Source organism: Paramisgurnus dabryanus, chromosome 1 (genome assembly GCF_030506205.2).
Source record: "Paramisgurnus dabryanus chromosome 1, PD_genome_1.1, whole genome shotgun sequence".
NCBI classification, from domain to species: Eukaryota; Metazoa; Chordata; class Actinopteri; order Cypriniformes; family Cobitidae; genus Paramisgurnus; species Paramisgurnus dabryanus.
Window position 1 is genome coordinate 40,197,719 of NC_133337.1, and position 15,094 is coordinate 40,212,812.

General features: G+C 35.9%; 1 protein-coding gene across 3 annotated transcripts in view; it reads left to right on the top strand.

Moving 5' to 3' along the window:
- fdxr (ferredoxin reductase) overlaps nt 1–14,472 on the top strand; it is a 54,867-nt gene extending 40,395 nt beyond the window's left edge. For 2 of the 3 annotated variants that reach the window (XM_065272303.2, XM_065272302.2), the window contains exons 11-13: nt 12,965–13,136; nt 13,294–13,467; nt 13,656–14,470. In XM_065272303.2, the coding sequence (XP_065128375.2) occupies nt 12,965–13,136; nt 13,294–13,467; nt 13,656–13,786 (477 nt within the window). In that variant the 3' untranslated portion in view covers nt 13,787–14,470. Of the gene's footprint in view, nt 1–12,964; nt 13,137–13,293; nt 13,468–13,655 lie in introns of all 3 variants that reach the window. The other variant, XM_073814994.1, reaches the window with a different exon arrangement.
- The last annotated feature ends 622 nt before the right edge of the window (nt 14,473–15,094 follow it).

Sequence of the window (15,094 nt, forward strand, 5' to 3'; positions counted from 1 at the left end):
CCCATTCATTCAATGCTGCCATTTAGAGAGAAAGTTAGAAGTGACCAAACACATCAACGTTTTTCCTATTTAAGACGAGTAGTTATACGAGCAAGTTTGGTGGTACAAAATAAAACGTAGCGCTTTTCTAAGCGGATTTAAAAGAGGAACTATATTTTATGGCGTAATAGCACTTTTGGGAGTACTTCGACTCGCCTGAAAAGTCCGCTCCCCTTCTCACTCATATAATGGGAGAGGGAGGGTGTTACTGCGCCAAGTCGAAGTACTCCCAAAAGTGCTATTACGCCATAAAATATAGTTCCTCTTTTAAATCCGCTTAGAAAAGCGCTATGTTTTATTTTGTACCACCAAACTTGCTCGTATAACTACTCGTCTTAAATGGGAAAAACTTTGATGTGTTTGGTCACTTCTAACTTTATCTCTAAATGGTACCATTGAATGAATGGGGCTAAGCTAAATGCTATCGTAGCATCGCAGCGCGCTCCAGCGCTTACGTTTTTTTTTTTTTTTTTTTTTTTTTTTTTGTGCTTTATTTTGTATCAAAATAATTGTACAATCAAAGCATCATGTAGCACCATTGCAAGCATAAAGAATTACAAATAACATTTAAAGTAAAAGAAATACACTTTAAGGGAAAAAAGAGAAAAGAAAATAAATAAAAATAAAATAAAGAGGGTATACAATACAATACTTTCAAAATGAGGAATTTAACGCATTGTAATATATCATAGTCTTGGTAGCTTTAGGGTTTGAAAGTCCTTTCAATGTTTCAAAATAACTCTTCATCTGAACCTTAAATTGGGTAATATTGGGCTTAGTCCGAGTCCATTTGCATTTATGAATGTAAAACTTACCATATAAGATAATAAGATTTAAAAAAAAGATATGACCTTTAAGGAAATAATTTTCTTCATGAAAGAAAAAAACATCTTTTTTCTGTATTTTGATTTTTTTCTCCACAGAATAATTCAAACAAATTTTCAATGTCGATCCAAAAAAATCTTGTATATATGCAATCAAAGAAAAGATGTACAATAGTTTCAGTGTTAATATTACAAAATACACAAGAGTCTGAAAGATCCTTTTTGAATTTTTGCAGGAATTGGTTCGTCGGGTAAATTAAATGTATAATTTTAAAATAAACCTCAGTAACTTTGTTAGTAATACAGAACTTATTATTGTAAGTCCAAACTAAAGGCCAATTCAAATTCCCAAAAATATTTCTCCAATATTGTTTGCTTCTACATGTTACAGGATGATGAATCAAGCTTCTAAAAAACCTATTATTACATTTGAAATCTTTAATATTAATCCCATCTAAAAAAAATTCTTTTTGAAAGGTCAATTGCTTATCAGAATCTGTATTACCCTGTAATAGTCTTAAAAAACCAGCTGGAATAGCATCAAATACAACACTATATTCTTTTGGCAATATTGGGATATTAAATTTCTTTAAAAATTCAGAATATGAAAGCAAATAACCTTTGTCATTAATCAATTGCGAAAGCAATAAAATATCATTTTGAACCCAATTGTCGTAAAATATTGATTTATTCTTATATTTAATATATTTATTATTCCAAATGATATGTCTGTGGGGAGAAAAATTGTGTTTATAAATAAGGAGCCAACATAAAAGAGCCTGTCTGTGAAAATTGGATAATTGAAGAGGAAGTTTGTTAATATCATAATCACACCTTAGGAGAAACTCTATACCACCAACCTTTTTGAAAATCAAGTTTGGGATTATATACCATATTTTATCTTTATGTTTAATAAAATGTTTAATCCAATTTAATTTAATGTTAGAAGAATGTATATCGATCACATTCAAGCCCCCCTGATTGTATGGATTACATAAAATATTTTTATTTAGGTAGTGAGGCTTATTTTTCCATAAGAAATTAAACAGAATAGAGTCAATTTTGTTATAACTACTTTAGGAACATCCAATACTTTTGCAAGATAAACTACACGAGATAGTCCTTCAGTCTTCGACAATATGACTCTACCTTTGAGCGATAAATCCCTCATTAGCCACATATCAAATTTGTTCTTAATTTTTGAAATGACTGGTTGAAAGTTTGATTGTACTCTATCAGTCTGATTTTTGCATATTTTTATTCCCAAATACGTTACTTCATTCTTTATTGGAATTCCTTCATATTCAGTCAAATGGATAGGCCTACCATCATCTTTAAGTGGAAAAAGGGTGCATTTTTTAAGGTTAAGGGATAAACCTGAAACCTCAGAGAACACATTAAGACAATTTATAACTTTTTTAACCTGCATTTCATTCTTCAAAAATATTGCTGTATCATCAGCTAGCTGACAACACTTAATCTCGCTCCAGCGCTTACGTGCACGCACACAGATGATAGAGGGATGATTCAACAGTTCTTAGTTAAGGTAATAACATATTTTAATATTGAAAATGAGTAGACTATTCCTTTAAGGTGTTTTATTTTATTTTTAAATGTAAAGTGTTCAGATTTGGGCCATAGTGTATTGGGCTAGATTAATTAGCCGTTGGTTTTGTTTTGCAAATCTGACAACCTTAACACAAATGTCCGTGAACACTCGAGAGCAAGCTGACCGTGTGTCCGCAACTATAGTTATACCCTTGGAAGATTAAGTGTTGTAGACTCGAGCATCGTAATTGTTAAACTAACAACATACACCAAGACAAAAGTGTTTGACAACACAACATTAAACGTTATTATAGTTTCCATTCAAAATCAACACATTCTCACCTGTGTAAGGTTAACCCATTTCTTACGGGAATATAAATATATTCGGGAATATAATTTTCATAAGGGTTATGAACCAGAAGGTGTGTGGTATCCTGGAAAACGGAGTGACGTCTGCAACTGGACCGTTGCCAAATGGCAGACGCATCTATTTGTCTCATATGACGTATCTATGTATATATATATATATATCTATAATTGGACTATTCCTGTACGGATATGACAATAGCTTGGAAAAGGAACTGTGTATTATGGTTGGACAGGAAAGATCTTGTCTGAGTTAAACCACGTGAGAAGGAAGACAATAGGATCTTGTAGTTCACTGTGTCAAAGGATGTGGAGGTCAAGAACATTGTGAGAGATAAGCAGATAGTTGGTGAGATATAAACATTTCTAGAGCCTTTAAAGCCTTTTTGCTGGCTGAGTTGTGAGTGTTGGGTTTTTTAGCAGTGGGTTTTTCCAAGCCATTTTAAATGAGGTGCAGTCCCAGCTGCAAAATGAATTTACTGAGGCGGCACGTGGAATTTTTAAGGGGGCTTAACTTCACACCTTAAATGCCAAAGATGACTTGTTCTTGGCAGACTTTGGAATGCAGTGTTCAATCAAACACAACTTTCGTACCATCCCAAAGAAAACAACTTTTCAATTTTAATTAAACAAAACATATTAAAGTATACAAAGTAATGCTGTTGGTTAGTAGCCTTGTTTTTCTAAGGTTTTATTACACAGAATTCATTATAAATGGATATATTTTATAAATAAAAGTGGGGCCCCCCTGGCACCATCTCACACCCCTCCTGTGGGCCACGTCCCCCAGTTTGAGAACCACTGTAATACACACCTTACCAAACATACAAAACTAATAAAATGTTTACTACAGAGTTTACGTTTTATCCCCGCAAGCCATTTTTTGAAAAGTTGCCCACCAGCATTTCCTGCCAGGAAAATGTCTTCTAAAAATGTATAACAAACATACACATATATTGAATGAAAGAAAAGACCCTCTGCTTTCAAACAAACAAACAAACAAAATGGGAAAAAAAACTTTCATTATTTGTTCTCTTTTTATGACCTCTTAAATATGGGTATTTTTCTTGAAAATTGTCAATTTTTTTTAGCATAAATCTGAAAAATTGCAGTTTTGTGAAGGAATTTTGTTAGAGATCAGATTCAGAATGATTATCAAAACATACACAGAGTTTAAAATTAGTAAATAACGTTTTGGCTTCAGTTTTTTTATAAATTGTGTGAGTGTGCCATCTAGTGGATAATCACAGTATTGCAGATAAACATAAAAAAATGATCAGGAACATGTTTTTTATGCAAATGTTTTCTTAATTGACGAGATAACTTGTCAATGGCAGGGAAAGAATTAAAAATCATACATATGAATAATATCTTGCCTTTTTTAAGAAGATCTGTAATCTTCTTGATTTAGCATTGAATTTCTTCATTAACGTAGCGTAGTTCAAACTTACTGAACTAATATCGCTGATATCACAACTGATAATAGCGTCAAACAATGTTGAATAAACCCACATTCATATACTTATTAAAATTTTACAGGTATTGCTGTCTTATCTGTTACACAAACACCTACACTGCAAAAAATGATTTTCAAGAAAAACTCTTGAACATTAAAAATTCAAGAAAAATTTGCTCATCCCATTGACAGATTTTTTTATTGTTTTATGCACAAAATCACTTACATTTGATATTTTTGGTGTAAAAACTAGACTTATTTTCTTGGGTCGTTTTCCTCATCAAGAAAAAGCATCTTAATTTAAGAATTTTTAGATATTTTGACTGAAAACAAGACAAAAATACTAAGAACATTTTTTCTTGAAATTCATTTTTTTGCAGTGTATGAAAAAAGGTGCCCACTTATCGTATAATATAAAATATAATTTTTATTACACACATAGTGAACATTGTTTATGTTACCATAAATCAAGGTTATAATAGTTGTGCATTTTACATTTATTTTTATTTTTGTAAATATATATTTTTGGCCATTTTTGTCTTTATTTGAAAGTGATTTAAGGAGAGGACAGGAAAGTACAGGGAGGAGAGAGGGATATGGGATCGGCAAATGACCACAAGCCAGAAATCAAACTCGGGTTACAGAAAGTGCGAAAGGATCACATGTGGGAGCGCTGCCCACTAAACAGTCTGACTCCCTGCTGACCTTAGCTACGTTACATGAGACGCACACGATTGTAGGCCAGCATAACAGGCAGCCAAAAGAAGTTGTTATGCTGCCAACACGAATCCAAATTTCCCCTCCTGTCCAATCATCTATTTGTGTGATTATTGCCAGTTGTATACTGATATCCCTGTTGCATATACAAGAAATAGAAATAAACAAAGCCTAAATATTTTTATTTCAGTTTCACAAACACATTCATACTGTCAACAATGGGATTTGAAAAATAAGGGAAATTTCATGAACCCTTTCATTGCTATGCAAGAGAATGGATGGGTGCACTGCAAACACTGCAAAATATGATTTTCAAGAAAACATTTTCTTAGTATTTTTGTCTTGTTTTCAGTAAAAATATCAAAAATTCTTAAATTAAGATGCTTTTTTCTTGATGAGCAAAACGACCTAAGAAAATAAGTCCTAGTGTTTTGACCAAAAAATATCAAATTAAAGTGATTTTGTGCATAAAACAAGCAAAAAATCTGCCAGTGGGGTAAGCAAAAAACCCCTACTAAATTCAAGAAAAAATTGCTTACCCCATTGCAGATTTTTTTGCTTGTTTTATGCACAAAATCACTTAAATTTGATATTTTGGGTCTAAAAACTAGACTTATTTGCTTGGGCCGTTTTGCTCATCAAGAAAAAGCTTTATGAGATATTTTTACTGAAAACGAGACATAAAAATACAAAAAAAAAATTTTTTTTCTTTGAAAATCATTTTTGCAGTATCATTGTTTGTATGGCTCTCTTGCATCTGAAAGTGATTTGTTATACACATAGGTCACAGACGTTGCATTCCTTAACACCTTCTGAGGATAAAAGCACAAACATCAGCTTTTCCCTACACGCAGTGTTACAAAATAATGCACACCCTGCCACACACATCATCCCACACATCCAGATGTTTGAGTTTGTGCATGCTGGCGGGCGGACGCCTGCGCTAATGCGAGTAGTGGTTGTAGCTTTGCGTGCGGCTCGTCATTTTCCACCCATCCTCTGGGAGCTTTTCTTCTTCTTGTTTCATTGGTGGGGTCATTTAAGTCAGTGTTTCCAAACAAGGGGCCCCTCAGTAGATTTCCAAGGGGGCCTCAAGATGACTTAAAATGATTAAAAATTGGACAAAACAAGCATTAAAATAAGCAAAAATCAAGAAGTTTCTTATTTATTTGGCCATTTTTGTAGTGAATATACGTACATCTGTCTAGTCATTCCAAGCTCTAGTTAATTTTATTTGGTAAAAATTGAGTGACTGACTGGGGGCCTTTAAATATTGTGGGCAACTAGGGGGCCTTAAAGTGAAAAGGTTTGAAAACCACTGATTTAAGTGATGTGTTACAGATATACTGCCGCCTGCTTTACTGAAGGTGAATGTAGCAAACATCAAATACGGCCAGTGGATTTTTTTATAGATAGACTAAGGAAATACGGGAAATGATTTCAACAGGATTATGGCAGGAAAGAATGGTAAAATACAGAAGAATCCCAGAAAAACAGAAGAGTTGGCAGGTATGCACTTTTAATAAGTTATCTTTTTTGTAAAGCTTTTTTTTAACTCCCCCATGAATACCAAAAATAAACTTAGGGAGCACAAATCAGATCTGATGGGGCAATCCCCCCACCTCATAATGCTGGACCTGTGGGGACCTCTATGGGTTTCAAGATGGTCTAGCAGGCTGCATACATCATCAAGTGGTTTATTTAAGTTAACTGGGCATTACAATCACAAGTCATAAGCATATTACAACATTTTACACTTAACTAGTCTATGCAGCCTAGAAATGCGATCTCCGGAGGCTGCAGCCTTCGTTTTTGAAAAGGACTTAGACTTGCATTCTCAGACTTGTACTTGTCGACATTGCAATATCAATGTATTGTTGTCAATATTTAAGATTTTGTTAACATTTTTAAATATCAGAAATTCAAATTCTTATTATACTGTTCTAGTAAAAAAAAGTTGTTTGTGTGCTATTTAAAATGATTGTGGTATTGCACTATAACTTGCCAACCATGAAAACATTTTGTCCATGTTTTTGCAATGAAAGTGGAGTTGATAGTGCTGTTAATGTATGTATGACAATGTGTTGAAGTTTACTTGAGCTACAATTAAATTTAGTGTCTTTAGCAAAATACATATCATTCTTCTGTCCTGTTCACAGATGCACAAATCAATTTAATTTCTTTCTGAATCCCCGTGGCACAACAGTGCACATCATGTCACAATATGTTTTGCTGTAGTTAAAGGGACACTCCACTTAAAAAAAGGCTTATTTTCCAGCTCCCCTGAGTTAAATAATTGATTCTTACCGTTTTGGAATCCATTTAGCTGATCTCCGGGTCTGGCGCTAGCACTTTTAGCATAGCTTAGCATAATTCAATGAATCTGATTAGACCATTAGCATCGCACAAAAAATGACCAAAGAATTGTGATAGTTTTCCTATTTAAAACTGGACTCGTCTGTAGTTAAATCGTGTACTAATGCTGCGTTTACACCAACCGCGATACAGGCATAGAGTGCGAGAGATTTTAATGTTAAGTCAATGTGAAGACGCGGTGACGTGCGTCTGGAGGTCCCGCGGCGCGGGAGAGTCGTTTGGCGCGGCACGGAAGATGCATTTCCGACTCATTCACGCATCTAGCGTGCAAATTGAGCATTGTGCGCGGTACGTGCGAATGGTGCTTTTTGTGCATTTTGCAGTTCACGCGAATTTGCGGCTGATGTCCGAGTTAAAATATGTGAACTTTGGCGGAATTTTGCGCCGCGTTAACCAATCAGGAGCCTGCTTGCTGTTGTGGTGGCAGCCCCGCGCGGAGTCAATCATTCAACTAACGCTTGATATTGTCCGTAAGCAGTCACCTGGAGCTATAAGACACAAGTTCTTATTTCTATAGAGGAGACAGGAATAAAAAGGACCTTGCTTGGAAGAGTGTCAGTGAGGACATTGGGCAACCTGGTAAGTTGTAATACACACTTCACTTTTGAGTCACGTGACGTTTATCGACCCGTGCCGTTTATTTTCCCCCTATAGTAAGGTTACCAAATACAAACTAATAACTCTATCAATAAATGCACAATCAACATCAGTCATCTTGCAAACAGACAACCGCATAGCACTTGCCCCTCCCACAAGAAGTGGAGTTTGCCTCTGACGCGCGTCAAATGCTTGCTTTTTCCGCGCATCTTCTTCGCTCTTCATGCGCGAATGCATTCAAACTGTTCAAGCGGCAAACTAAGCATGGTAGACGCGATTTTGACGCCTGAAACGCGGTTGGTGTAAACTCAGCATAAGACCGACGGAAAATTAAAAGCTTTAATCTCATTCTGGCATAATAATCAAGGACTTTGTTGCCATATCATGTGTGCAACTTTCAGTAGCTGGGGACTATTTTCGGGCACTGTGTAATATCATTGCGTCTCCTGGAGCCATGTTACTTTAGCAAAGTCTTTGATTATTACGTCAGAATGAGACTATAGTTCCTAGCCATATCTGCCTAGAAAATCTTAAAGCAACACTAAAGAACTCTGGCTCTTTGCTCCCCCTACAGGTTAGAAGCGTAATTGTTCATTACCACTGTCATAAATACTGAGGCATAGCTGGCTCTGATTGGATTGTAGGTCTGCCGTAAAGCAAGTTTTTGTAGTATTCACTCGGACTACAGGACCACTACCCGACGTTTGGAAACTTCTTTAGTGCGGTTTTGGTCGATAGAGGGCTGCAAAGCGAATGTGAAAGTGCTGTTCACCCTGTTTAGAGTGGATGAACGACTGAAACTGTTTTGGAAGCGTTATTTTAAGGTAAAAAAAACTCTTTGGTGTTGCTTTAACTTTAAATTTTCTGTCACACGATGTAACTACAGAAGAGTCCAGTTTTAAATAGAAAAAAAATATCAAAACTCTCATTTTTTAGCGCGATGCTAATGGTCTAATCAGATTCAATGGATTATGCTAAGCTATGCTAAAAGTGATACCACCAGACCCGGAGATCAGCTGAATGGATTCCAAAACTGTAAAAATCAAATGTTTAACTCTAGGGGAGCTGGAAAATATGCATTTTAAAAAAAATTCCCTTTAACTATAACAAAACATATTGCAACATGATGTGCACATTTGTGCCATGGGGGTTTCAGAAAGTAATAAAATTTATTTCTGCATTTGTGAACACGACAGAAGAATGATGATATGTATTTTGCTTATAGAGACACTAAATTCAATTGTAACTCGATTTAATTTAACTTAAACTTAAGAACATCAATACATCTCTATTTTCAAAAAAGTGTAGTGTTCCTTTAAGACTGTGCCTCAAACTTACTGAAAAAAAAAAATGAAACCAGAGTACAATTGTGCATTAGGTTAAACTATCATTTATTATTGCTCTTAAGATCTGACAACTTCTTTGTATCTTTGATCATTATTACACCTTTGCTGTAAATATGAAATAGTGTCTACAATCTAAAATGTACTAATCCTGTGGTGAACATAAGAAAATAATCATTTTGTTACAAATGCATTTTTTTTTGCTATGGTAAGTAAATGTAACAATTTCATCATCCACTGGCAACAAGAACTTTGGCAGTCGCGGGTGGAACAAAAACTCAGAAAGCGCACGTGTCTGACAGTGCAAGTCCACAGCTGTAGCCAGATCCTTCCCTTGGGTTTTCCCATAGTGATAAACATGTGTGAGTTCAGGCGGGAGTGAAAGTGTTGGCAGGACGTCAGTAGGGTAGGACTGCAATTGATCTCATGCCAGGAATCGTCACCCTTTTTCCTGGAGAACTACCAGGTCTGCTCCAACACACCTACATATTTTAACCCATATGTAACCCTGAACAACCGGGTCAGTTGGTTTACCTGAGTTAAATAAGGGATGGAGCTGAACTTTGCAGGGAAGTAAATTTACAGGTGCAAGATTGGAGATCTCTATTTAATGGAAATAATGGTTTTAATTGTTCTCGGTAAACAAATATTGGATTTGACTCAAAACGGATGTTACATAACAAAGCACAGATGTCTGATCTGATCTCTAAATTAAGATGAAGTCACTACAATGTGGTAAAATGTTTCAGGGTGACTGTAAGATCCAATTTCCGTCGATGTGTTATCAGATTGCTTCTTTAGCTTAACTTTGGTATTGTTATAGCTTGAGGCAATTTCTCATAAGCGTCGTTAAAATCCTAGAAAAGGAAGCATATGGCAACAACAATTTAGGAGAAAGAAAACTGTAGTGTTTATGGTAAATGTTAAAATGTGACTCGGTAACAATGACTGATTCAAACTGATACAGTGTCGCTTTATGTCATCTGGGTTTTGTATTTGGCCATGACGGATTAAACAGAAAGACGTTTATTGTCTATTATTTTACAGTCTTTTTATCATGTGGTTGACCTTGTTTCTTGTGAACTTTATTCTTTCGTTTTCTAGACTCAAATGTAAGATTGTATTGATGTGTGACATTTTAGTCACAAAGCTTTCAGTTGTATGTAGTATACAGTGCACCAAACATTCTGCATGGTCAATTTTCTTTTTAAATAATAAAAAATCACTATTTAAAAAAAAAACAATTCTTAAATTCTAGTTTTAAAACCTTTGCTTTAATACATAACTGGCAGTTCATATTATAACCATAACAACTATATTAGTGTCCACATCACCAGGCAATAACCATATCTTTGTTAATTCGCTCACACAAGCGGTACTCACGTAAATCGCTTGCCTTCAATAGCATTAAATATGGTGTGTAGAGGCATCTAGTGGTGAGATTGTGAATTGCAACCAACAAGTCACCCCATATATTTCAAAACACATGTGGTAGCCGCCACAGGACAAACATGACTAGCAGTTTTAGGGCTACTGTAAAAACATGATGATCTTTCATATACGGTGAATGGAGATAAAAACGCCTCATTCTAATAAAATATAAATATAATAAAAAAACAATACAGTTCATTATGTATGGTCTTTATACACCACTGACAATATAGTTATGTATATTATATTACATTTCTGTCAAGAGATCCTTCTAAAAGTTACACAGTGCACCTTTAACAAATATTGCAGTAATTAAACATATTTAAAAAGTTTGCAATTGTTTACATGTCACTGATTGTGTAAATAACAATCATAAAACGGTTTTGAAAACTATATTTTTATAGTTATCGTAAATTACACTCACCTAAACTATTATTAGGAACACCATACATACCAATACTGTGTTTGACCCCCTTTCGCCTTCAGAACTGCCTTAATTCTACGTGGCATTGATTCAACAAGGTGCTGAAAGCATTCTTTAGAAATGTTGGCCCATATTGATAGGATAGCATCTTGCAGTTGATGGAGATTTATGGGATGCACATCCAGGGCAAGAGGCTCCCATTCCACCACATCCCAAAGATGCTCTATTGGGTTGAGATCTGGTGACTGTGGGGGGCCATTTTAGTACAGTGAACTCATTGTCATGTTCAAGAAACCAATTTAAAATGATTCAAGCTTTGCGACATGGTGCATTATCCTACTGGAAGTAGCCATCAGAGGATGGGTGCATGGTGGTCATGGGTACATGGTCAGAAACCGTGGCATTTAAACGATGCCCAAGGGGCCTAAAGTGTGCCAAGAAAACATCCCCCACATCATTACACCACCACCACCAGCCTGCATAGTGGTAACAAGGCATGATGGATCCATGTTCTCATTCTGTTTACGCCAAATTCTGACTCTACCATCTGAATTTCTCAACAGTAATCGAAACTCATCAGACCAGGCAACATTTTTCCAGTCTTCAACTGTCCAATTTTGGTGAGCTTTGTGCAAATTGTAGCCTCTTTTTCCTCTTTGTAGTGGAGATGAGTTGTACCCGGTGGGGTCTTCTGCTGTTGTAGCCCATCCGCCTCAAGGTTGTGCGTGTTGTGGCTTCACAAATGCTTTGCTGCATACCTCAGTTGTAACGAGTGGTTATTTCAGTCAAAGTTGCTCTTCTATCAGCTTGAATCAGTCGGCCCATTCTCCTCTGACCTCTAGCATCAACAAGGCATTTTTGCCCACAGGACTGCCGCATACTGGATGTTTTTGCCTTTTCACACCATTCTTTGTAAACCCTAGAAATGGTTGTGCGTGAAAATTCCAGTAATTGAGCAGATTGTGAAATACTCAGACCAACCCGTCTGGCACCAACAACCATGCTTAAATCACCTTTCTTTCCCATTCTGACATTCAGTTTGGAGTTCAGGAGATTGTCTTGACCAGGACCACACCCCTAAATGCACTAAAGCAACTGCCATGTGATTGGTTGATTAGATAATTGCATTAATGAGAAGTTGAACAGGTGTTTCTAATAATCCTTTAGGTGAGTGTATAACGTTAACTATAATGATAACTATATTAGCGTCCACATCACCGTAGGATAACAATAACTTTATTCTAATTCACTCACTTGCGGTACTCGCGCAAATCACTTGTCTTAAATGGCATGAACTAAAATTGCATATTTCCTGTAATAAAATGTTTGCAATTGTAACTAAACAGTGAATCTAGTTTGTGTGTGTAATCTAATATCTTACCTTTTGGTGTAGTCAATGTAGTAGTATAAAAAGCATTACGTAGTCAATTTCACAGCAACTGCATCAGCGCTGGATACCTGAGGTTATTTTATGTTAATGTTTAACTTAACATAAATTAACTTTACAGTGTCATCTGTCATTTCATATGCGCATGCACTTGAAGTTCAAATAGATTTGATATTGTTCATTTTATCGTTATATCTGTGGGGTGAGCTGCGCAATTCTCTTTAATATAAAAGAGTTTTAATTATATTTTTTATAGTTATCATTTAGGATTACAATGTAAACGGCTCTTAACTCTATGTAAACCAAATATTTCATGAATAAAATGAACAGTTGTTTATAGTTATATTTTTTCAAAACAGTAGGCCGTCTGTCTCAGAATGATGTTTTTGGCATTGTAATATATTCATGTAATGAATCTCGTGATGTTTGGTATGCATGCTTGTTATATTTTAATAGGGGTCAGGAGAAAGCGTGAGAGCTGTGCCCACGGATAAACTGGAGGATGTGAACTGTGGTATAATCATAAGCAGTATTGGATATAAAAGCATTCCTATCGATCCTGCCGTGCCCTTTGATCACCGAAGGGCTGTCGTGCCCAATGACACAGGAAGAGTGCAGGACGTGTCAGGTAAGAGAGTTTGCCCCAAACACACCCATTATAACAAAATGACTCGATTAAACTCATTCAGTTCACAAAAGTCCCGTTCCTATTGTCGCATTGTTGTCCTTTAAAACAAATTATTGTCATTATTTATCTGTGAAAGCGTCTGTGTGTTGTCTGACAGGTCTGTATTGCAGCGGCTGGGTTAAACGTGGACCTACCGGTGTGATTGCCACCACCATGAATGACAGTTTTGATACGGCACGTGTTTTACTACAGGACATGGATACAGGCAAGCTAGACCTGTCAATCAAAAAACCGGGCGCACAGGCCATAGCAGCTCTTCTACAAACACGAGGTCACGCTAGCACAAACACACCCTCATAGTATTTGTTTTCACACACATATTTCTCTGCTCTTGGAACGCTTTGTGGGAATCATTATGTGGGATGGCAATTTGCCTTACAAACCACAATCTGTAGTAAACATGGCATGGAAAATTTTTCCTAGTGCTCAGTGAGATAAAAAAACTGTCCTTCCTAACAGGTGTGAGAACAGTTTCATTTACCCAATGGGAAAAGATCAACGCAGAGGAAGAGAGGAGAGGAAAGCCCCATGGAAAACCCAGGGAGAAACTTCTTGACGTAGAGGACATGTTGAAAATCGCCTGGTCCTGAGATTATCTGGGCAGGGATACAGGGAAGATTGTCTGATGGCCATGTGAATGTTTGTGGATCTCATTACAGACAATGAGTCTGGAAGGAATTGCACTTCCAGACTCAGTGACCACATTATAATACGGTCAAAACACAAAAGTACCTATAAGACATTTCCTGTGTAAAACACAGATGAATATGTGAAAGTCATTTAAATGTCGTTTGAAACAGAAGATTATGAGGTTATAATTACAAATGATGTCTTTTGGACATTTAAATATATATAGTATATATAGTAACAGGTGACGTGGATGTATTTGATGTGCCTTTTCATCTTTTATGAAGCTTGCTTGAAAACCTTTGTTCGTCTGTGTGCTTTTATTTTATAAAAAGTGACGCTTGACCATTGTGTGTGATTTAAAAAAATAATATAATGTTTTAAAATGAATATGCATATGAATGCATCTGTAAAAATCTTTTAAAGTATAAAGTGACAGGAGATGTCCGGCCGATGTTGTCAGAAGAGGAGAGGAATATGATTATAATCGCTGCTGTTTATTGTAAGCACTACTGATTCAAATCTTACAGGTTAAACCAGTCAAAGATATGAAAGTATGTCACTTCATGTTTTCTTAGCCTTTTGAAATTTTTCATAATAAACAAATGTGAATAATTACTTAGAAGACAAGATTGATGCTTTTATTTGAAAAACTGATTTTTTTTCCAAAGCAGTGCAAAAAATCCAGCAGCTGGCAGTCAAAAAAACATTTGAGCTACCATTTGATTATAATTATTATTAGACCCTAGGATGGGTCAAAGATTGGTAGCAACATTGATTTTGATGCATTGTTATTTTTTTAAACAGGGTCAGAATTTATACAAAACTCACAGTTCCTAAGGCCAAAATGATCCTAAGGCCAAAATGACACCTTCCCAAAAACTGCTCTAAAAATATCATACATCAATCATTTTTTCCACTTTAAGCTATTAAATGTTTTAACACTACTTCTTCCTGAAACATATATGTCAAATATTAATTAAATTTGTGGAAATTTTAACCCTTTAAATGCCAATATGTTAACCTTAATCGAACCACAGTGTTCGGCTGATGTCATGAAACCTTTTGTGGGACATCATAGCCCAGATAGTGACCTGTCCTGATTTCTCACTCCAGAGACTGGGGGCTGATTCATTTTTTATCTGTAAACACCGGTCAGATTGAGCAGCTCCACATAAGCCTGCAGTTTCTCTGTCTCAAGATCTCTCCAGTCTATGACTGTCTCCCATGTAGGTTTGTCATGGCCCCAATATACTGCAGGATTTTATGCA